This window comes from Periophthalmus magnuspinnatus, chromosome 14 (genome assembly GCF_009829125.3).
Source record: "Periophthalmus magnuspinnatus isolate fPerMag1 chromosome 14, fPerMag1.2.pri, whole genome shotgun sequence".
Taxonomy (NCBI): domain Eukaryota; kingdom Metazoa; phylum Chordata; class Actinopteri; order Gobiiformes; family Gobiidae; genus Periophthalmus; species Periophthalmus magnuspinnatus.
Genome location: NC_047139.1, coordinates 27,349,560 through 27,374,437, shown reverse-complemented (window position 1 = coordinate 27,374,437; position 24,878 = coordinate 27,349,560). Strand labels below are relative to the sequence as shown.

The 24,878-nt window shown below is 38.5% G+C and overlaps 1 protein-coding gene across 1 annotated transcript in view; it reads left to right on the top strand.

Moving 5' to 3' along the window:
- Nucleotides 1–23,817, top strand: part of LOC117381289 (glutamate receptor 3-like) — a 67,330-nt gene extending 43,513 nt beyond the window's left edge. The window contains 12 exon segments of the mRNA XM_055226770.1: nt 8,964–9,017; nt 9,273–9,434; nt 9,688–9,855; nt 9,948–10,052; nt 11,234–11,317; nt 11,319–11,342; nt 13,103–13,309; nt 13,818–14,191; nt 15,421–15,619; nt 18,213–18,460; nt 19,104–19,218; nt 23,464–23,817. Of these exon segments, the coding sequence (XP_055082745.1) occupies nt 8,964–9,017; nt 9,273–9,434; nt 9,688–9,855; nt 9,948–10,052; nt 11,234–11,317; nt 11,319–11,342; nt 13,103–13,309; nt 13,818–14,191; nt 15,421–15,619; nt 18,213–18,460; nt 19,104–19,218; nt 23,464–23,709 (1,986 nt within the window). The 3' untranslated portion in view covers nt 23,710–23,817.
- The last annotated feature ends 1,061 nt before the right edge of the window (nt 23,818–24,878 follow it).

Here is a 24,878-nt window from a genome sequence, read left to right as displayed (position 1 = left end):
AAGAGTTTCATAGATCTGTTATAGATTTGAGTCAAGTTTTACAGTGGAGGCAATGGCCACAGTTTGCCCATAGATATGCCTGTGCAGCAATCCACTAAAAGGGAGTGTGGCATACTGCATCTTCATAAAAAGGCAGATTACACTTACAATTCACTCCCCAAATTCCAGCTAATTCACTCCATGCTTTCTCCTTTCTGCTGTTATGCATATAAATTATTTTAATAAAATAATTTGCCAACTAATATAAAACGTTGTAAACTAAGTCACCAAAGAGTGAGACACGTGAGACTGAGGATCAACAGATGTCTGAAAGAGAAAACATTAAAATATTCTGAGTTGTAATAAGCTGTTAAACACAGTCCTCTTAAATACAAAATGCCCTCTTACCCTTTTCACTGAACTGTAGTCTTTTTTTATGTACAAAAGCCTCATCACCTTATCGACCTCATGTGGTTAGGTCTCAGAGCAGAAACTTCCATTAGCAGCTCCTTTTGAACCAGAGGATAAACCAACAACAGCAAAACTTTCAGCTGTAAAGAGACTGTCAAAATATCTTTATCTTTATCTTTATCTGTCTTTGATATTCATTTCAATGTTATTTTTTACTGAATTGTGTTACACAACATCTTTATTAACTAATGGTATTAATTTAAAATATATAATTGTTTAATTTTTTTAAGTGAAAAAAATAAAACAGAGCACTCCTTTAAGCAGCAAAACTTATATTTGTTCTAATAAAAACACTACATCAATAACTTTGTAATTAGCCTCATAAAAAAAACATAAAAAACATACTGTACTATGTAATATGGAGTGTTATATGAGCCAAAGCTAACCCCTGCTAACCTTATGCGCAGTCATCACTGGGACACACACAAGCACAAGGTCTCCTCAAATGTCAAAAACCAAGTATAAAAAGGACAAAAGTAAAATATTTCTAAGCTCTCTTCATTTGAACACCAACATAAATACAATAGTACTCAGGAAAAATGTTTACCGGTAGTTAAAAGTTTAAATTATCATGACTTTTTAATGAATTAATTAGTTGATTAAATACTGGATTCATATAGCACCTTTCATGACACCCAAAGCACTTTACAGTGCATTACTCATTCACTCCATGCTCCGTGGTGTTAAGCTACTATTGTACACTTGCCTTGGGGCAGACTGATGGAAGTAAGCACATCAATCTGCGCCATCAGCCCCTACAACCACCACCAATGCACTCATTCAATTTTCATTTATTTTTGTAACGCCCAAAATCACAACAACAGTTGTCTCGAAGGGCGTTCATGTTTTGGTTGATGGGGGAAACCGGAGTACCCGAAGGAAACCCATCCAGACACGGGGAGAAACATGAAAAACTCCACACAGAAAGGCCTGGTGATCCGGGGATCGAACCAACCTTCTTGCTGTGAGACATGAGTGATGCCACTCAGTCACCGTGCCGCCAAGACACAAAAAACAAAACAACAGGAAAAATCAGACACAACAGGAAAAATCAGACACAACAGGAAAAATCAGACACAACAGGAAAAATCAGACAACACAAGAAATCGGCCAGGTGAGGGGGAGGAAGACCAGACGAGGAGGAGGAGAGCCGGGCGAGGAGGAGGAGAGCCAGGCAAGGAGGAGGGCCAGGCGGGGAGGAGGAGAGGGTCCAGCTGTCATCGGGGCATCTGAAAGAGATACACTCCACAGGGGGAGTGGGACAGGGGACAACATGTGAATAGCATTGCTGATGAGAAAATAGGACAAAGTAGAGGACAGTGCTCAGGTTGCCATACATCCCCCAGCTAGTTACTCCTACTGCAGCTTATCTTATCCCGGGTTTTAATGACCCTAACTCCCTCACTAACTCATGCAGGTACAACTTTCATACTAGGGTGAAGTGAAGTGTCTTGCCTAGGGAAACAACAACAGTTTTTGCCACTGGTGTCACACTGTGGCACCGAGTATTCCCAGTGGTCTCCCATCCAAGTTCTAATCAGGCCCAGCCCTGTTTAGCTTCTGAGATCTGACAAGATTAGGCTTTGACAAGCTGGTATGGTACCACCATATATTTAGAATTATTTTTATTTATATAGTTTTTCTGCTAAAGATGTAGTCTAACTATATTCAAAGTCCACAGTGAGTCCACAATGTCTAACAAATCTATTAAAACTGCATTGAGTCTACTGTGCTTCTGTGCTTATTCTTGTGTTGGTACATTGTAAATCAGTATAAAAATGCAAACAAATTTGAAAAAAAAAAATTTGGTTCTTTTCAAAAATAAGATCCGGTTCTCACTGTTCACGTAAAGGAACCGTTCAAAAGAGCTGACTGGTTTACAAGCGCCACATGACTACTGGACCTAGGGTTGCTCTTACCCTGTGTGATTGCAAGGTTATGCTTACAGCAGGTAAAATGTGTACAAATTAAGTGTAATTTCCTGCATTTTGGTGAGATTTTTCAACAGTTTTTTTTACTATAATGACAGCAGTAACAATCTCCAATAATCTAGCAGGCAATGGATAGAGACCTTTTCAAGGACAAAGCTACATTTTACAGAACATTTGGGATTTTTCTAATTTTCCATGTCTGAAAAACAGGTCAATTATTTTCCAGGTCTTTCACTATTCCAGGACACATTTACTGTACCTTTAGTGGGTCTGTGGGCTTTGGCAAACTCCTGGAGTGCCGGACGTTTTCCTCCTTTAAAAAACATTCTTCTTGCTGAAAAATGTTTAGTTTGTCCAGTTTTTCTCTGTCTCCCTTGTTCCGGTGACTGGAGAGCAAAATACCACCAAGATCAAAGAGAAAGACGTCATAGAAACTTCTAAAAGGGGGGTGGGATAATGTGTCACTTAGTTGCTAGTAGTAGCTTTATTTTTGGAAAAAGGTGTACTGTAGTTACATAAATTTATTATTATTATTACTATTATTATTATTATTATTTTTATTATTTATTTTTTTTAATCTGCTTTTACCATACTTAGGTTAACAACATCTAGTCCTGTCTACTCCTGGTTTAGTCCTGGTTTAGACCTGGTCTAGAACTTCTGGTTTAGTCCTGGTCTAGTCTTGGTTTAAAACCTGGTTTAGACCTAATCTAGTCCTAGTGGATGCCTACTGGAACATCATGAGTCAACTTTTAGTAAACTTAATAGTTTATGTGGGTAATATTACTATTTAAAGGAAAGTTGTGACAATACTTACATTTTGTATGTAACGTCATTGAGTTAAGTCTTGTAATGTTGCTTGACAATGTTCAGTAAACAGCCAACTTGAATGACTTTTCAGTAAACTTACTACATTTTTTTCTTGTAAGGAATACTATTAGGGTTTACAGTGTACTTTAAATTATTGCTTATATTTCTATAGCCAAAGCTTAATGACTACACGCAGCTGATGTAATGTGAGGACATTTAAAAGAGGATGAGCAGAGTTATGCCTACCGGTATATTTGGAGAACCAAAAACATAAAAGTTTTCTAGTTCTCTCATTTATTGCTTCAGCCTTTTATTCAAAATTATACTCTAAAACCTGATGGTCTGCTCTTTTTATGTGTACTCTATTGGCATACAAGCCCCTCATCAAATATTTCATATTTTGTCCCATAATTAGTCAGAATGGTGAATGGGGACAGTTAACAACATTCGAATGCTGGCTCCATATTTGGGCGAGTTGGCAGAAGACAAATCACTGAAACAAAAAGACAGCTCCATCAGTAGGAGGCCAGTCAGATCCTCATGAAGGCACTTGGGCATGTTGCCAGCTCTGCACAGGACTTGGGTTGCAGTCTGCTTAATTAGAGTGAAATCCCCAGAGAGGATCCAGGCTCATACTACAGCTTTACACTCAAAAATAGCAGTGCATTTCTCCTTTTTCCAGACAGGTGGAAAGACACAGCTCAGAGCTCTGGCAAATGAAGGGAACAATGCCTCCGCTAAGTCTGCTGGAGTTTGTTTTATGCCTTCTTGCAGCAGAGATGGCCTCATATTTCTTGTTGTAGCCTTGTGGTGGAGGTGAATACTAAAAGACTGCGGTGTCATGCTTATTTGTCTTCTGTTCATGATTTGTTCGATTATATTTTGGAAGCTGGAAGTACAATATCACACCACATTTGGTTCATTGTACACTGCAAAATGTGTCTAAAAAGGCTTAGTATAGTATATATAAATTGGACCACCTCCTTTTCATAGTTGCATTTCACAGTAGAAAGTACTGGCTTTTTATTTACATTTTCATTTGAAAAATGGCTACCCAGCCAAAAGTTGATTTTGCATAAAATGTATCCTTTAATACATTCAATATTATAAAAGCGTCATAGCCTGATTTCTCGTGTTTTCAAATCAGGACAGAAAGAGGTGGTTGAGGTTTAACCATTTGTTTTTCAGCACCTATAAGCAATAAGCATTCACAAGCAAAGAATCATCAACACCACTTAGCAACATTAGCCTGCTACTAAACACAAGCACTGCGCTGACATCATTCTGTAACCATTTAAGACAGTCACTTCTAATTTAGATGATTTAGTCAATCAGAAAGCCGAGCTTAATGGGCAGTTGCCAGTTAATGCGCACTCTTTATGGTCAATTCCTTAATGTTCAGTGCTCGGTTATTTAGTACCAACACTGATGAATGCAAGTAAAACAATGTAGTATCCTACTGATTTGCTGGTATCACTATCTGTGTATCCCTAGCCCTTAGCATTTGCATAGGCTCTGTGATGAATACAGAAGATCCGATAAGATTGGATAAGACAGCATAAATACCATTGATCCTGAAAACTGCTTTCTTTTTGCTTATAAGATGTTTCTCACTGAGCATCTGGTTGGAGTACTTAGTGACATTCTTTTCTAACCTATTTACAAATCAATTTAATTCCTGGGTCACAAAGTGAAGTGAAGATTGGACCTGTTTATTCCAAAACAAAGACAAAGTCAACTGAATGCAATATTTGGCACACATAATGACTGTCAGTTTTTCAGTGCAGGCCATAAATGTCAAATAGATCCCAAAATGGCTAGAATTCATCTTCTTTAGACCATGGCTGGCTGTGCTGCATTTTACAACCATCAATCCAGGAGTGGTGAAGTAGTTTCATTTTGGACTGAAAGGTGGACTGGCCTTCAGTGGCAACATTTAGCAGAGGCTCTGAAATGACCTTTACATTGCACATGTTTAGATTTATTTATTAGTAAGGACAGATAGCATATACTGTGGCTTTTATCTCAGTATTCCCTTGAACTAAAAGAGACTTTGGTCTAGTGCATAAAAAATACAAGAAAGGCCACTTCAAGGGAATAGTTCCTTCTGCTTTTCTTGGCCCATTACTGACCTTTAGAAAACAAAATCCAAAAGTATCATCTTTAGCGATCTTACAACTGTTAGGTGCACTTGTGCCCATGTTTTTACTGTATAGTGGTAGTGTTCAACTTTTCTTACTTTTTATTTGTCTTCAGTCTTCACTTTGACCTGGTCTTAATGACATTCCTGTTAGTTTCTGCTTTAGCTATAGTCCTGGGTTTTGTACATACATTTTTCTTTTCAATCTACAGAGTTCTACTGTGACTTTTTGGGTTATCTTGCAAGAAAGAAAAACTATGGCACTAAATTGACTGGCAATGTTTCTAATACATGAAACATAAGTAACTGAAACATAAGTGTTACTGTACATTTCAACAATTGAAAAGTGCATGACAATTGTGTCATGGGGCCTGCTCATGCTCTAAACGTCAGGGGAGAACCAAAGTGGAGCATCAGAAATTTCAGTGCAGTACACAATGGATACAGCTTTCTAGCAACCTGTTTAGTCAATGGAAGAAATATGAAAATTAGCAACATGTCAGTTATGTAACAACTGCATTTAATCAGACAACAGATGTAATAGTCCACAGTTTAACAGCAGTTGCTTGATTGGTCCGTTTTACTTAGTCATCTATTCTTGCCATAACATTATTGTTTGTGTGAATTGAATTCCACAATAATAGCATATTTTACTGTCAGCCAAAGAGAAGCTAAAGCCACTTCCATCTATACTTCAGAGATGGTTGGTGAGTGTTTTGTCTGCTGCCAACAAAATGCAGCTGTCAGGGGAATTTTCAAGGTGAACATTTTCATTTACGCCACAAAAAGTCTCCCTGGAGCCAAGTGGCACTACTAAAATTCAGACACAAAACAGATCATTACTGGATGAAAATCATCTGTTTTTCATGCAACTATTTGAATGTCTAAAATGTGATTGGTATTTTTTGTTAACATGTACCTCACTGCTTTTTCTGTTTCAATTTTATTAAGAAAAAAAAACTAGTTGTTTGTTTGCCTGCTTAAGTATGTGTGTCAGTCATTATGGCCGCTAAACAAGGCTGGCTGGAGCAGAGAAGGCATCAGTTAAGGTCCACAGAAAAGTGCGAGCTTTCTGCCTCCCTGTGTTCGTGACAAACTGCTCTCACTGCCTGTTTTCTCTTTAGGCGTCAGAGCTTCATTAGGTTGTAGTTTGCTGCTACACTCAGAACACAGCAGCTCCCTCACAAGTGGCAATATAAACACGTTTTGGACAATTGGGAAAATATTAGGCTGCAAAAGCTCTCTGGAGGCTGATTTTCACTTGTACAGATGAGTAAAATCATCACATGTCACGGCCCGTAATTGGATTAGCCACGTCTCCTCTGAGTGTTTACTCAGGGCCAACCTTGGCATATCAAGGACACATAGTCTCCTGAGACATTGCAGACTGAGGAGGGCACAGGTGTGGATCAGGCACATATGTCAAAAGACTTTCAGATGACAGTAGCAGAAAATCACAGCAAAGTACAAAATAAGCATTGCTACCATTGTGAGAACTGAAGCTGAATTTCAATATTAAGACTATTTGAAGATTATTTGAATTAACTGTTGTCTCATGCTCACTGCCAGATGTTGCTGTCCAATGTATTACAGTAACTTCTTTCATCTTTTTTAATGATTAGGAGGCTTGTGCTTCTTGTAGACCAGTGCATCATGATATTCATTGATCTAAAACCCATTCAGTTGAAACCAGATGTTTATACAAACTATATAAAAACTTTTTTTTTTCTCTTTTTTTTTTCTCAGTTTAGTCTGACATGAAATCAGACTAAACTCTTCCTATTTTAGGTCAATTAAGATTACCAAAATTATTTCTATTTGATAAATGCCAGAATAATGAGAGTAGGCTTTTTTAGAAATGTTTTCATTATTTTCTTCCAAGTCAGAAGTTTACATACATTTCATTGGTATTCGGTACCATTGCCTTTAAACTGTATGACTTGGGTCAAACATTTAGGATATTCTTCCACAAGCCTCTCACAAGAGTCGGCAGGAATTTTGGCCCATTCTTCCTGACAGGTGTTGCTGAGCCAAGTTTGTTGGCCTCCTTTCTTGCACATGCCTTTTCAGGTCTGACTTCAGGTCTGCCCAAACAATAGGATTGAGATCAGGACTTTGTCATGGCCTCTCCAAAACATTGACTTTGTTATCTTTAAGCCAGTTTGGCAGCATGCTTCAGGTCATTGTCCATTTGGAAGATCCATTTGCAATTTTTATTTTGTCAGACCACAGGACAAATTAAGGTCTTTGTCCCTGTGTGCATTTGCAAACTATAATCTGGCTTTTTATGGGTTTTTTGGAGTAGTGGCGTCTTCCTGCCGCGTGGCCGTTCAGCCCATGTCGGTACAGTCCTTGTTTCACTATGGATAATGACACACTCCTACCAGCTTCAGCCAGCATCTTCACAAGGTCTTTTGCTTTTGTTTTGGGGTTGATGCACATTTCAGACCAAAGCACGTTCATCTCTGGGACACAGAACCCTCCTGTCTCCTTTCCACCATTCCTATGGTGTTTATGCTTAATTGCTTGAACAGATGAATGTGGCACCTTCAGGCATTTGGAAATAGCACCCAAGGATGAACCTGACATGTGCAAGTCCACAGTTCTCTTCCTGATATCTTGGCTGATTTCTTTTGACTTTCTCATGATGTTACATAAAGAAGCAGTGAGTTTCAGGTGTGCCTTCAAATACATCTACAGGTGTGTAACTCAGATGTTGTCAATAAACCTATCGGTAGCTTCCAAAGATAAGACATCATCATCTGGGTGTTTCCAAATTGTGTAAATGCAAAGTAATCTTACTGTATTCTGACTATGAAGAAAGTAATGAAAAATTGTCTTAAAAATCCTTCTTTCATTCTGGCATTTAACAAATAGAAATAATTTTAGTAATCCTAATTGACTTAAAACAGGAAAGGTTTAGTCTTTTTATATAGTGTATGTAAACATCTGGTTTCAACTGTACATTAATGTAGCTCAAGTATACATTAGGTTACTGGCCACACTTCAGTGATCTCAATAAAAAGTAATATAAAATATGATAAGTGCTATAACATCCAAACTGTTATTCCGCTAAATCCGAGAACTGCGCTCTTTCACCATTCCAAGGTTTGAAACAATCATGTTTCTCTACATAGTAAGTGCAATAACCAGTCACACTGGCCATTTGATATTCAGATGATTCCAGCACTGGTTATGCAAACTGTGGAGGAGTGAGTAAAAGACAGAAAAAATAAGTAACCACCTCCAAGTTTTCAGTCTGATCTTGTGCAATAGAGAATCCAAACAGAGGCAGGCTGATGAATAGTTTATACAACATCTCTTTCTGTGGTCGCCTGCCGAGACAGGAGCTGATTCTGGGTTTAATTAAGTCTGAATCAGTGTCTAACACAAGTGAGAACAGTGAGAACTGCACAGTGAAAACATGGTTCAGGCAGGAACCTTGACCTTATTTTACATGCTGAAGTTAATACAAAGGAACAAGCACTGTCATCATGGTTCATGGCTCTGTGTCTCCTACACACAAAAGTACAGCACACTTCTCCACGGCCCTAAAAAGTCCAACTCTCTGTTTCCATGCTACAATTTGAAGTACTCTGAAGTGACTCATGGTGTCCTCCTTCCTCCTGTAGGTGGTGACCTCAGGAAAAAACAGCAGAGGATACCATTACATCCTCGCCAACCTGGTAAGAGCAGAATGCAGCAACATACCCAAACACCCAAAAATGTGATGCAATGTGGTGCAAAGGCAATTTCTGCATCCCAAAAAAGTACATCTGCATCCCCAAAAAGTACATATACACTGTAAATAACTACAACTTGTCAGGCAAATATTTTAAGCTACAAGCCATATGCAGCAAGTTTGACTTTGACTCTTATTGTATGTTTAAAATAACACTAATTGAAAACATATCAACTTGTTCTCTCTGGCTTGCTGTCAGGGCTTTTCCAACATGAGCCTGGATAGGGTCTTTGCTGGTGGAGCCAACATCACCGGCTTCCAGATCATCAACCCAGACAGTCCCGTTGTGCAGCAGTTCCTCCAGCGCTGGGAGCGCTTGGATGAAAGAGAATTTCCTGAAGCCAAAAACACTCCGTTGAAGGTCAGTAAGGTGGAGATGTCGATGCCATACATTTTATTTAACATAATCAAGGATATTTTTTTTATCTCAAAAGTTCAAAGAGAAAAATGTCAAAGACACTCTCCTCACGGAGGTGGCTGTTAAATAGCTTCACCTTAAAGCACAGATGTGCATACAATTTAATATCCCAGATAGGAAAAACTTGATTATTAATTTTGCATGGGACTGAAATAGTGCAGTGTGCATGACTTCTCTTCTTCTTTCATGGGTTCAGTACACATCAGCTCTGACCCATGATGCCATCATGGTGATTGCGGAGGCATTCCGATACCTGCGGCGGCAGCGGGTGGATGTGTCCCGGCGGGGCAGTGCGGGGGACTGCCTGGCCAATCCCGCAGTGCCCTGGAGTCAAGGCATCGACATTGAGAGAGCGCTTAAAATGGTATGCTGCTTTAAACAACAGAGAAGTAAAAGAATTCCTCTTTCACTTGTTGTTGCCATGGAAACAAATATCTTCTTTGGTTGATTCTTTAGGTCCAAGTTCAGGGGATGACAGGAAATATCCAGTTTGACACATTTGGACGGAGAGCTAACTACACCATTGATGTGTATGAGATGAAGATAGGGGGGCCCAGGAGGGTATGTTAATGCAGGCAGAAATAGTGATGAAATTATCAAATTAGATAATGATTGTGTTATCTTCAGACAGCACACGGGTCCTAATTTTATTTAGATTTGTAAAGGGACTGCCAGTAGCAGGCTTTGTGAAGCCTTAATCATGTGAACTTGCGTTCTTTCTGAGTTGAAAATGTCCACTGTGTGCTCACAGAGACGAGCTGTGCAAGGCTACAACTCTGCCAGCATGTTCATGCTGGTAACACAATCAAGCAATGGCAAAATTAATATCTGTCCATACACAAAATTTTTTGTTTTCAATTGCAGCTTCATTGCTAAATTAGGCAACAACAGCAGCTATGTGTTTTGCACTATATTTAGGCAATGCACCATGTGTGGATTAAGTCTTCCATAAAAAATATAGCCTCAATCACAGAGACTTTGGCTTTCTGAAAGACTATATCACTTCCTAAAGAAACTAAGTGGAACCCATAACCTGATGAACGTTTTGGTGAGTAAGATATATTTAAATTGCAGCATTAGTAATTTTCAGGTTTGTGTAAACTGTGCACTTTCTCTCTACCATCTATCCAATGGTAAGCTCAGTGTCAAAGGGGGAAAAAAAATCTTGTAATGGCTTTGAAGCATCAGAAAAAATATGAAATTCCCAAACCAAAATGATTACATAGGACTTCCAGATTAGAATTAGTATGTATCGTGTTAATGTGAGGATTTACCCAATTCCACCAACATGTTAAGTCAACAAGATGAATAACTCCAACTCTCTAAAAGGCTAGATGGATTGGCTATGGATGAATAATTGAATGAATACTACCAGAATTAGAAAATCCTTGTAAAATATTAATATATTTCTAAACTCTTCAATGTTATTTTGACAATGTAAAATAGTCTAGTGCATCTGCAACAAAGGAGCACTACCAGACTGTAAAGTGTGCCTAGCTACTATTAAATTGATCATTTTTCAAGAGCTCCTCTAGTGCAGCTTTCTTGTTATGTAAGTGAGCCGGGAATAGATTACACCTACTCTGCTCTAATGCATGAAAAAGTGAGAGGGCCCAGTACAACACTACAAGCTCTCAATATTGTCTTGTGCAGATAGAGCCGACCAACTCATATGTACTTGGAAGGCTGTATCTGTAAAAATGTATAATGCTTTCTAACTGTCAATCTCTTGTTTTTTCCAGATTGGTTACCTGGAACGAGTTGAAAAGTTGTGTTATATAATGGATCAGCAGTTCACCAACGAGTCCTCTTCTGTGGAAAACCGAAACAATTGTGGTCACTACTATTATGGTACACTTTTAAAGCAGGTTATAATAGTTTTGATATTAAGGATTTCTGCCACTCAAGGTCATGGTGTCCATTGTTGCAATCTGTCCTGGGACGGTAGAATTATTTTGGTTTTGCGTTGCTTTCCATCCACTCACTACATGTTGAAACAGTCGATTCACCAAGAGGTGTTTCAAACTGTATCCGTGTGGGTGCCAAAGCATTTTGAGTTTTATCTGATCAGGTGGCTGTTGTAGTAGTGACGTCACAATACCGGCTCTTGATAATTATATTGTTAGGGACATAGATCATCGTGTTTTCATTAAGTCTGTACGTAAGTAAAAATGTTTCCTTTTCATTAAGTAAATTGTCAGTGCCGCTGTAGAAAGTCAAATTCATCATGAAAAGGAGCATTTGGCCAAAGAGAGGATATAAACAGCCAAGGGTGACAGCCTTTGGTTGTTTATCCCTCTTCTTAACAAGATCAGGCTAAAATATTTAAGTATTAACAGGCTTAGAGTACACAGGACGATATAATATAGATAGAAAAACAAATCCATAGGCCATTTTTAAATGTACGATAAGGTGCGCCTTATCTTACATTTAAAATAATGACTTTTGTTAATTCTGACTTTGCTTATTATGTTCGCATCTTATGCAAATTCAGAATCATGTGATCATATGTGTCCATTTCAGAGTGAGCCAAGTCATTGTCCTCATAAGCAGGCCAGACAGGACCAGCAGATGTAAGGGAAATGTTACAGAAGAGCTGTCATCACACCTTTTTCTCACTGTCAGGTCTTTGATTTGAGTAATAATGACTGTTGTAGATGCATATTTCATTTTTGTGGATTAATGCCATGTATATTCAGACAATGTTAAAGAAAATGCCATTACTGATGAAATGTCAACCTTATATTAAAAGGTATGACACTTTCATTTACTAACATTGCCATCAATCGAGAAAAATAAGGAAGGGATGTAATATTCTTAGTGTGTGCATTAATGGTAGATTAATAGTACATAATAGTTTTCATTAGGCTCTTTTCTAAATACTAAAAACTAAAATAGTAAGTTAATATATTCAGTTGCTTGACAAACAGTACATCAGTAAGAGGCAGCACCCTAGTCACAGAGGTATATCTTATAGTATACTTTTAGTACAGGGCCATTGTAGTGTAGCATAGGGAAGCATATGTGTGTTTGAACTTATTGTAGCGCTTTTGCAGTCTGTAGGGTTATTAAAACAGCTTGTTTTCCTGTCAGGCAAAATGTATCACAACCATTGCATTTTTATTTTATTTATTTATTTATTTTTGTATAATGTGGCTTAAATATTTACACACATCTTCCAATCAGCAGTCACTGATGTTTACTTTATGAACTGGAAAGCTCCTTAGTGCAGCCTGTCCCACCCGTGCGCTGCTCTGACACAAAGCACAAGCAACCCTTCCGCCCCCCTTGCCTTAAAGTCCATCCGATTTGCTTGGTGTCTGTATTGCCTATTTCTACACAGCCTAGTTTTTCTCCTTTCCCAGCAGCCCGTGCTAACTCTACCTGCAGCTTGCCTTTTCACCCCTATTTGAATTTCTCTAATGCTTTATAGGGACTACTACCCCTTACTGTCCCATGCTGTGTGCTCCTTGCTCTTTTGCCTTTGCTATATATATATATATGCATGCTGTGTGCAACAAGGCCTCATGTTTGTAAAGCATGAGCTCTTCTTGCCATGGTTATGTACTTTGTATTTCATAAGCAGTTCAACACTTATGTGTAATTAACAGGAAGCTCCGTATGTGATGTACAAGAAAAACTATATGCAGATGGATGGGAATGACAGATATGAAGGCTACTGTGTGGATTTAGCTTCTGAAATTGCAAAGCATGTTGGGATCAGATATAAACTGTCCATCGTGCCAGACGGGAAGTATGGAGCCCGAGACCCAGAGACGAAGACGTGGAACGGGATGGTGGGTGAACTGGTGTATGGGGTGAGTATCCATCTGTTAACATTGGGGCAAATTTCAATATATTTGTTTTTCTTACAAATATTTCTTACAGAAATTGAATATTTTCTCATTTTCCAATTTTTGCAATTATTTAAGTATTCAAGAGCAAAATAATTCATCTTATGTCTTGATTAAAGGTGTAGCTTGATTTAAGGTGTAGGTGTAGCTGTGATTGTGACCTAAGGTTTAATATAATGTCTTATGTTAAACACAGCACAGTAAACACCTATCAGGTTATTGATGAGGCTGACTGTCTGGAGGTGACTTTAATGTTGTCCTCACATAATGCATCTACTTCACACTCTCTATTTACTTTGAGGTAGATTTGGGCAAAAAAAAAAAATCAAACCTATAACCTATACAAATCTATAAAATGTGTGATTTTAACATGAATGATATATGCATTTTGGACAAGTGACTAGCTTATAAATGTGTGAGGTTTGTATATTGTTGAGAATAACGCAGATTGTGCCTGTCTCCGTTTCTGCAGAGAGCTGATATAGCAGTGGCTCCTTTAACCATAACACTGGTACGAGAAGAAGTGATAGATTTCTCAAAGCCTTTTATGAGTCTTGGCATCTCGATTATGATAAAGAAGCCTCAAAAGTCGAAGCCGGGCGTCTTTTCCTTCCTTGACCCTCTGGCCTATGAGATTTGGATGTGCATAGTGTTTGCCTATATCGGCGTGAGCGTGGTGCTTTTCCTGGTCAGCCGTTTCAGTCCGTATGAGTGGCACCTGGATGAGAATGATGAGGCCAAAGACCCTCAAAGCCCCCCAGACCCACCAAATGACTTTGGAATTTTTAATAGCCTGTGGTTCTCCCTGGGCGCCTTCATGCAGCAAGGATGCGATATCTCACCAAGGTTGGTTATTTTTGTGTCCATTCTCCATTTGTTAGCTGTCCTCATCATCTCACTGCATTTTATAGTCCTGTATGGACCACTTCATCCTGCCATGGTGCATATTAGTTATTTTTGAGCTCTGTGGCTTCTGCTGCGGTCCATCTCACACGTCCCACTTCACTGCACTCCCCTTACTCCTCTGCAGTCTGCATCCATTTGTTGTTAAGCTGCATGCTGGATGAGATGCCTTGCATCCACAAAATAACTTATATCCACCATGCTGAGGGCTGTAAAATGCAAAGGGGCCATCACATCTCATTCACAATTCACATGATTCTTGGAGGGCTACCGTGTTTTTGCTGCATGTTTCATTTTACGCTCATCATCTTGGTGCATATAAAGTATTTTTGTGTGCTTTTATTTTATTCCATTAGCCATTGTATTCATACCTTTTTATTTGTACTCTTTTCATGATCATATGATGACCATAAATATATAAATAAATTCTTTTAAACCTGTGACTAAGTGCCAGCTCCCTGAGAGTTGCATGTTTTAGGCCGTGTCTCCTGGTAAATGGATGCTCTATATTTACAGCCTGAATGCTCAGTGGGATAGTGAAAGGCCTATTACCCCTCTGCTGCTGTGAGATTGCAAACCTGCAGTTTCATTATTCAAGTATTCTTGTTTTGCTTGTTAACTTACCTCATATGATAGACGTGAAGAGAAGAATTGTACATTTAGGATAAAAACACACTAATTAACTGTAACATTTTAGTAAACCCAACAATTTGGCCACAAGGCTAATTTTAAAATTGAATGAAACCGCATGTCTCATCAGTTTCCGACTTCTCTGATCATTTCATGTCATGCACTAATTTCATTTCAAACTAGTCTAAATCTCAAGTGGAAAGCAGTACTTTTAAAGTCAGATGAACTAGATCATAATTAATACCTGCAGCCTGGATTCTGCAATTCTGAAGCACTTTTCTTTTGTTTGAGATTCACTTGCGTTAAAATCTGTTAGCTGATAGATATGCATTGACATTGTAGAATTTGTAATGGTGAGTATGTTGGACTGCGTACCCACAAAGCAACGTGCCACAGTAGGATCAGTCTGTAATACTGTAGTGGATACAAGTGTACATGAAGAATATTATAACAACATAAAAAACTGTCCCAAACAGAAATGGGAGAAAAATGTGTGTTTTGTTTGTGTGTCATACCTTTGCCCACTGTGCTTGCTACTCCAGGTCCCTCTCAGGCCGGATTGTTGGAGGAGTGTGGTGGTTCTTCACCCTCATCATCATCTCGTCCTACACCGCCAACCTGGCTGCGTTCCTCACAGTGGAGAGGATGGTGTCCCCCATCGAGAGCGCTGAGGACCTGGCCAAGCAGACAGAGATCGCTTATGGGACCTTGGACTCAGGCTCAACTAAGGAATTCTTCAGGGTAAGCCTCTGTTTGACATACAATACATACATCAGAGTAGACAACAGCCAGCCAGAGAAATTTCCAAGGTGTGCTTTTTGTGTTGCTTGATAAATTAAAGTGAAAGGAACGTTTTTATTATCGTTCTGGCACAACACTGGGAATTATTATTATTTATTTTCTCAAACATTAGCACAAAGACATTTTTCAGCTACATACAAACAATAAAGACTGTGTAGAAAACCTTAATTAAATTAACTTATCTTGCTATTTGGTGAAAAAAGAAAAAGTTCAATGTCTCTCTGGCATTTCACATTTTTAGAATCAAAGACTGGTTGGAGTTTGCTTCCAATTCAATCATTCACAGTCCAATTTGCAGCCTCTCCAAAGTGCAGTCTGATGTTTTTTTTAAGAGGAATGTCCTGTTTCACAGAAATTGAAATGTCAGTCACTTTAGTTCTATTTTTAGTTCTGGGCTGTTGTTGTGATTGGCCAGTTTCAAACACAATACTGTCTTACTTGGGCAAACATGCACATCAGTTAAAAGTGGGAAAATAAAGAGGACACCCTTTTGTTATAACAGGACTATTATTTGGTAGTGTAGCCCAGTGTGTATGGCAAGTGTAATAAGAGCAGTGGTGCGTGTGTGCGTGTGTGTGACCCGGCCCATTTTTAAAGGCGTTCAGGCAGAAAAAGAAGCTAAGCTGAGCCGGGCTCTAAAAGCTCCGAGTAGAGGTGGTCATTTGTAACTGATTGTCCTCTCCTGCTCTGCACACAGTTACAAGCATTAAGCCCCAATAGAGTGGCTTAAATCTAGGGCTTGGCAAGTAATTGAATTTGAATCAAGACGGAGATTCAGTCATGTCTAATCGTCAATGATCAGTTTGGGTCTTTTTAATTGAGTGGTCCACAGCCACTCAATTAAAAAGCCATCGACAGCCAAAAGCATGTGGTGCAGGGTTCACTTTGGAGGGGTCTAATTGAAATCTGTATAGTTTATGTCAATAAGGGAATATTAAATCAAAACAATAATTGAAATAAATCAATTGTCTTATAGCCCAACCCTACTTCAATCTATTACTAAACAAAAACTGATTTTATGTACAGTTCTTTTTACAGAAAAATGAATGGACTGAATACATTGAGAACCACAAGCTTACTGAATTGTGCTCAATAAGAGCCTGTTTTTTCAAGTGAGCATGTGCTAATTGATGCTAGCTTTAATAGCCTGTGATTTGTCAAAGCTGCTTCCAAACAGATGTGACAGTGACTTTAACCTGAATGACATACTGTCCATAATTCTTCCAGGAAGTGGAAATGCTATTGTAAGCACTTGCTGTAGCTGATTAATGAACTCACTGCCACTATTAATCAGCAAGTCTCACTTGATATTGGCTCTGAATAAGCTTCAATGCCAATGATCACATAAATAGAACATGCTTTTAAGGAGTTTGCAAATTAAAAAGGTATTATTCATTAATTAAAGAAAACAGAAAATAGCTATGCCCCAAAATAATTCTAAACAAGCATATTCAAGTAAGTACAAAATATGCCTGTCATCTTCACAATATGGTTGGCCTGTCATCAGCTATTATTGTCATGTCCACGGTGTTTGTGTGAACACTCCAGTGAACAGAAATTGTGCATATGTCAAGTATGATTCACTCACATGACTCCAGTCCATTACAGTACAAATAGATTATTTATGGGACTGTATATAAAGCCAGGCCTGTTTGTAAATTCCCTCAGAAGCCTTCTTTAGTTTACCTGCTCTCACAGAGCTGCTTAGAGGCACCGATTTCTGGACACAGAGATGATTGGAAACAAAATATTAATAAATCAGTTTTAGAGTGAGATATTTATCCCCACTATGTTTACTTTACCTGACTGACCCAGTCAAGCCAATCTGGCCTCTCCGGTCACCACCATTCAACTCACACACCGCATTTCATATGCAATATGGTCAATATAGTCTACGGTCCCAAAGGCACAACAGCAGCATGCATTGGTTGTACCTGGATCAAACCACCAAATCTCTAGTTATGACTCTACTAGTGTTAACCAGCAGGTTTAGCTGCTCTTGTAGTGTTCATAAAAGTAAGGCTGCTATTCAGTTGACACATTAGATGCAAATATGATTACGTAAGAAAACCATGTACATTACAGGAATCAAGACACTATTTGACAATGGCTAACTTAAATTTTACATGTAGATCTGTCCTAGTGCTTACGACAGAGGTGCTAGTGTAAAACATCAGAGATCACTTGTTCAGTTGTTAATCCAGGTCTCCCACATGACCAGCAGTTTGTATCTGCTGTGCGACCAGATTGTTAGACTTCAGGCTACTGGCATCAAGCCCATTGCTCTACCTCTGCAGTGGTCCCTGCAGTTAAAGGGTAAAACTGACACAAGTAGCTGATCTGATATCTGGATGTTAAATTGTTAGGAAAAAGCATCACAGAATTTACACTTTTTGTTAACTTCTTAAAAAATTCCAAAAAGCACCCAAAATAAAGAGTGCTTGGCTGAGGTGTATGTCTGTGGTCGATTGTATATTGTTACTGTTGTGAATATGTTACTGAAATGTCTGTTTTCTTTCCTCCCTGAATACAGCGCTCCAAAATAGCAGTTTATGAGAAAATGTGGTCTTACATGAAATCAGCTGAACCCTCAGTGTTTGCCAAGACCACTCCAGATGGGGTGTCCCGGGTGCGAAAGTCGAAGGGCAAATTTGCCTTTCTACTTGAGTCTACAATGAACGAGTACATAGAGCAACGGAAACCATGTGATACCATGAAAGTGGGCGGAAACCTGGACTCTAAGGGCTACGGTGTGGCAACACCTAAAGGCTCTGCATTAAGGTGGGTGGGATATTATAACAATGTCCTCCATGTTGTTATAGTATTCCACCTACCCTGATGTTTCCTTTTCCATTTCTACCTGACTTCTTCTCTCTTCAAGTGCACACTGGTCATATCTGTCTTGTGTCGACTATGTCTGTGACTTTCCTCCTCTCTCTTTAGCACAGCTGTTGGTATATTAGTCATACTGAGTTCATCCATTTGAATGTCAATGTGCATTTTCACCATTCCCTCCATTTATATTTTTCTCTTTCCCCCCTCCCCACTGGTTTGTGGTGCCCTTTGCATTGCCTCAGATGTAATTCTCAAATACCTCCCTAATTAATCTGCTACTAAAACGCTGCTCTGTCAGTTGTGATGAATGTTAAGCTGCATGCTGGATGTGTATATCTCTGACTCAACAATGACACAATGTCCCCATCCCGCACACTACAGTTAGAAAGATGTATCCTCCATACCACCTCTAATATTTCTTTGCCTCTAACCCTTTCACATTAGTGAAATCTACAACCAATTTGTCCCTTCCGTTCTCCCCTTATATGAACCACTGATAATTCCCTCTATTTCTTAAACAATATTCTAACATATTAGATTTCTCACGGACCTGTTCATTTTCTTACAAGCTATGTTTTATCGTTTCAAGAAATGCTGTTAACCTGGCAGTGTTAAAACTGAATGAGCAAGGCCTCTTGGACAAATTGAAAAACAAATGGTGGTACGACAAGGGAGAGTGCGGCAGCGGGGGAGGTGACTCTAAGGTCAGCCTCAATGTCACCAAAGTCCGGTATCCTACAATGGAGTAATCGGCAAGGCTGGAGTCACTCACTGTAGACTGGATAAAACTTTACTTTAAGAACTTAACTTATTAGATTAATGTTGCATATGTGATCGAGTGGGAACCCTTTACTTGGCTACTGGGTAGTTATCCAGATAAGATTAACAGTTTTGAGACTAGTTATTGGCTTGTAGTTATGAAATCAGAAATTTTTCCCCTTTGTTTTTATAGCTACATGCCAACATAAAAGCTTTAGGGCATTTTCATATCTATATTAGGATTAGAGCTAATACCATTTCCTTTAAGACACCTCTAGTTTTGAATTAAGAATGCACTCTCCAATCCACCTCCTGGGTGCGTTAGGGCCCGCACGGGGGACAGCGTTGTCTTGAGGGGACTAAGCATCTGCAGGCAAACGTGAGAATTCTAATGAAATCTGATTCAGAAACATCTCAGCCTGATATCCTCACATGGAAACCCAATGTAAGACTGACTAAACATCACTGGCTCCTCTTCACTTTAGAGCAAAGAGTTGTCTATGGCCACCAAAACAGTGTAATCAGGGGCCTCTTTTATAAAAGAGCATTTGATTTGACTTGCTAATTTTATAATATATAAACAGTATCATAATATATAAATTGTCACTCCATGCCATTGATTATTTAATAGCATTCTCAAAATTAACTAAACTAATGATAAAATGCACCAAACAAGAAGAGCCCCCCTTCCATATGTGCTTGGGCTTTGTCAAATCAAATCTCTTTTATTGTTCAAAATGCAACCCCTGACTTGTTAGCTAAATGAACAGTGCCTCTGCTGCTCGTGCATCATGACTGTGGTGCGCTGTGGAGGAAGAGACAGGCAGAGTTTGCAGTTATAGACAGTCATCCAAACCGAGTGAGCGGAACTGGATACTACCCAAAGGATAACGCAGCTCTACTGTCTCCTCTCACAGACGGCGCGCCACACCTTACAACTACTCAATTCATGTCCAACCTGACTGCCATTTTTCTCTGTCTTCATTTCACTTTCAGATAATCAAGTGTGAGTAATTGAGCAAAATCACTGACATTTACACTGAAAATAATGTTTATACTAAAATTGGACAAGTTAAAAAATTTTTAAATAAGGCTTCATTTAATGTAAATACATCTGTATATTTAGTATGTGGCCATTATAAGTGTCTGCATCTGCATGTGTTTGTGATTCCCTGTCTTGTCCTGCATTTCTTGTCTGCCTTCAACACATCTCTCCTATTTTGCAGACAGACTGAAAGATAAAGTTATGATGCACCACAAGAGGAAGGTTTTTGCTAGGGCACATTACAAGTAACATTTGTATGATGGATTGGATTCAAACAATTCAAATAATAAATCAACATGTGTAAACTTAAATGTTTACGCAACACAAACATTTTGTCACAGAAATCTAGCAAGCCCTTTCCTAATACAGAAACTTAATTTAAGTAAGATTTATTTCAGTGCTTGTATTAATTTCAATGCAGTGTTGGTGAAAATGTGTCAGTTTTATTCACAGTTATGTGTATAGTTTATCTTTCAAACTGACCTGAGTCGTTATGAATAAGGAGGATTACAAATAGTTGGGTTATTAAGGTTGCAATACACTCAGTGGTGGTAAGCTACTGGCCCCAGAGCTGCCCTTAGCAGACTGACAGAAGCGAGTTTGCCAAACACCACCAACACACACATACATACCACTTTCATACTACGCAATGTGGGTGAAGTGCCTTGCCTAAGGACACAACAACAGTTTTTGCCACCGGCACCCCACTGTGGCACCTGAAATTCCCAGCAACCACTCATTCAAGTACTAATCAGGCCCAGCCCTGCTTAGCTTCTGAGGTCTGACAAAATCAGGCTTTAACAAGAAGGTTTGGCCTCACGTACATCAAGCACATCTAGTAGTGTATTAATAGTATGTGGCTCCATCTGCTGGCTTGTCTAGTGATTACACTATATTTGTATTATAATAATGTGGCAGGCAAAAATGAAAGAGATTGAAATGGCTATTTTACACTTAATTTGTCTTTTAGGTGTTTTGATGATTATACTTTTTGTGCATGTAAATCAGATCGAATTATAGGGCTATCTGAAATATTCTACTTATGTAAATGTACCCACTGACTTTAGGATATGTTACAATCCTATTTTAGGTGAAATGCTTTCTCAGTTCCTTAACAAGTCTGTGTATTTCATAATGGCAGCAAAAATGTTACTGTAGTGACCCTTTGTGGCTGCTCCTAGATGTTGCATCCAGCAGTTTAATAACCAAAGCATAACTGGATACCAGTGGCAGGGGTGATGGCATATTTGCTATGATATTTTTGCCTACACTCCTGTATTATAGCCTACACATATTAAGTGTCTCTTCTCTGAAAAGGACAGTTCCAGGACCAGAACCCATCATAACTTTATCATTCATTGAGCTCTGACTGGAGAAAAGGAACGACAGCTCACCCTTGTGCATGTGTCATTTTTGTTCATTTTACAAACACATCATGTCTGAGTTAGTGAAATCAGGCATTCTAGTCAATTACTGAATTACAAACACTGATTTTGTTTCTGAAAGGATATAACACTTTGAAATCTAGCAGTCAATTTGCCATGATCAAATGTCCAGCACCAAACACCATAACTTAGTCCTTACAATCAGATTAAATACCATAATTTGCAATCAGATTAAAAGCAGCTTTGTTTGATTTGTGCGCACCTTTGACCTTCCAGCATATTTAGGCTTACCTGATTGATTGCTATAATGTCTTTGTCTTTACTGACGTTTTTGTGAGACATCATCTCCTGTAGGTTCTTAATGAAATTTAACTGCTTCATTTTTTCCTGTAAGTCAAGAAAGGGTTCCTGTTAGATCCATCTTGATAAACATTTAAGGCTGCCCATAGCACAAATGCACCACATCGACTTCTGCATATGTTACTTTTGTCATTCTGTGCAGCAGCTGCTTAACTTCCTAATTTAAATCTTTTCTCTTCTTGTGATCAGTGTGTGCCGATTACTCAAAGCGATATAGCTGGGGTCTGGCATGCCAGGGTAGTCTTTGTGGGTTATCACAGGCCATACATTTATTGTAATGTTGCTTGCTAAAATGTGTCTTGGCCAGGACCCTACAATATCGCTTTGCTTAGTATAAAGTAGTTAAAAAGTTGAATAACATAAAATAACATATTAAATGTTATTTATGTTATTTTCCACGTGAAGAACTCCTGTAAACCTTGCTGTATTGAAACTCAGTGAACAAGGCATCTTAGACAAGCTGAAAAACAAATGGTGGTACGATAAGGGTGAATGTGGAACCAAGGACTCGGGAAGTAAGGTCAGTCGCTGCAGGTCTTCTGTACAAAAATGCATTCTGACTTATTCTTCATCTGCAAACATCTATGGCATACATCCTCACAAACATTACATCTGAACACTGCTTGTATACTTAAAATATAACACTGGTTTAAATCCATAAACACATAGAATACGTTTCTTGTCAAACCAATTTGTTACTTCACTCAGCATGATACATAAAGTATATTTTCATACCATTTTCAGAAGAGAATTGAAACCATTAGACTGCTGTTATGACATCCAAACCTCTATTGAAATTTAGCTTATTGGTGTTCTTAATTCATGTACATACATTAGAAAATCATTTCAACATTTGAAGTCAAGAGTTTTATTTGCACAGAATAGTGGTTTATGAGTTAAAAGTACAGGCAGAAGCTAGCATAGTGCAAAGGTGGATCAATGGATTAGAATGCACATAAATGAATTTCAATGTTTGGCCCTAAATAGCAGCAAAAATGGTTCAATTCACCTTCTTCAACTTACTATTTGATTGTAAATATGTAATATATAAAGGTTGAGGAGTTTACTCATAGATTACAGACCTGTACGACCATGACCGCCTTCCTAAATAGCATCACAGCAAGTTAGCCAGTTAGCAACAAGTATTTCTACATTCACCATGTATTTTAATTAAGGCCAAAAAGATGAGCCCATGTGTTTTTCTTTTTTTTTTTTCTTTATATTTATTTATATCATAATTTATATTTATAACACAAATATACTGCTAACACAGCTTTTATCTATGACAGCTTTAGCTTAAAGGGGTTGATGTTAGCATATTAGCTTAAGCCTATTTACTTGTATTCTTGGCTTGCTCTGTCATTAGAAGATGTCTTAATGGTGGTCTTTACCTTCCCCAGGACAAGACCAGCGCTCTGAGCTTGAGCAACGTGGCAGGGGTCTTCTATATATTGGTTGGAGGGCTGGGGCTAGCGATGACCGTGGCCTTGATAGAGTTTTGTTATAAGTCACGCCAAGAAACAAAGAGACTCAAATTAGCAAAGAATGCGCAGAACTTTAAACCAGCCCCTCCAGCAAACTCTCAGAACTTTGCCACGTACCGTGAAGGCTACAACGTGTATGGCACAGAGAGCGTTAAAATCTAAAGGGTGACTTCATCTTCTTAGTTTTAAAGTCCATAAAGTGTAAAGAATATGAAGCTAATCCACTTTGTCTTTCAGTTAATTTCAAGTGAAATGCGTATATTTCACGGATGTGTCCGGATGAACACTAGCACTCTGCTGGCACACTTTATAGACACATGGGTGTTTGGAGTCAACATGAGGTGCTGCTCTTTGTGTCTGAGGCCTGGATGTCCCGGGACTGTACATAGGCCGCCCGCACACTACCGGAGTAGGCTTGGTTGGTGCAGAAGAACTTTTGAGCATCGGGAAACATGGGGGATTTGCCTCTTGTAGTGCCTTATGAAGCATTTGGCGTCATGGCAATGCATTTTCAAAAGATGTGTCAAAAGGGGAATATATTGCTTCCTGACGTATTTAGATAATTTGTTAAAAGCAGCAAACTTGTTTTCTATTTTAAAGAAAAAAAGCCATGATTTGCAATCAAAGCATCCTGAAAATCCTAATATTTTTGTGGTGACATCTTTACTTAGATATAATTGTTATAATTAGTGATAAAATTATTATTTTCATTCATATTAAGGCAAGAATCATCCTTAAAGCAAATGTTAATATCCCACACATACCATCTTGGCACTACTTTCAAAGTGTTTTATATGTGTTGGGCATCATTGTGTTTTCAAAAAGATGCTACTTTGTAAGACTGCTGTTCAACTGCCATAGTTTTCACAATTTTATTGAAATGAGGTAAGCTTTTAACATGGCTAATGCATTTTTAAAATGCAACATCAGCGACCCTTTTAGCATTATGAAGTTTTTCTTGGGTTGAGTACCCACAATAGTGTGTGCAGTAACAGCAGTAGAGCAGTGAATCAGTATTTTCATAGCTACTTTGGTTGTGATAAGCTTTGCATTGTGCCATATCTTTGGTTGAGGATCTGTATAACCAAGCAAGAGCTATGAATTTATTTTTATTTGTTTAATTTCTATGGAAAGTCTGCATTAAAATATTATGTTTCAAATCTTAGCCCCTTATTCCCAAAATAAACTGCATGTGAATTTGGAAGAAGTTGTATCACAATGCAACTCTGAGTGGACCTTGATTAAACCTCAAAGTATCTGACCCAGATTTGATGGATTTGTGAATTTCATTTGTAAAATTACCTCTGCCATGGGAGTTGCATGTGTATGAA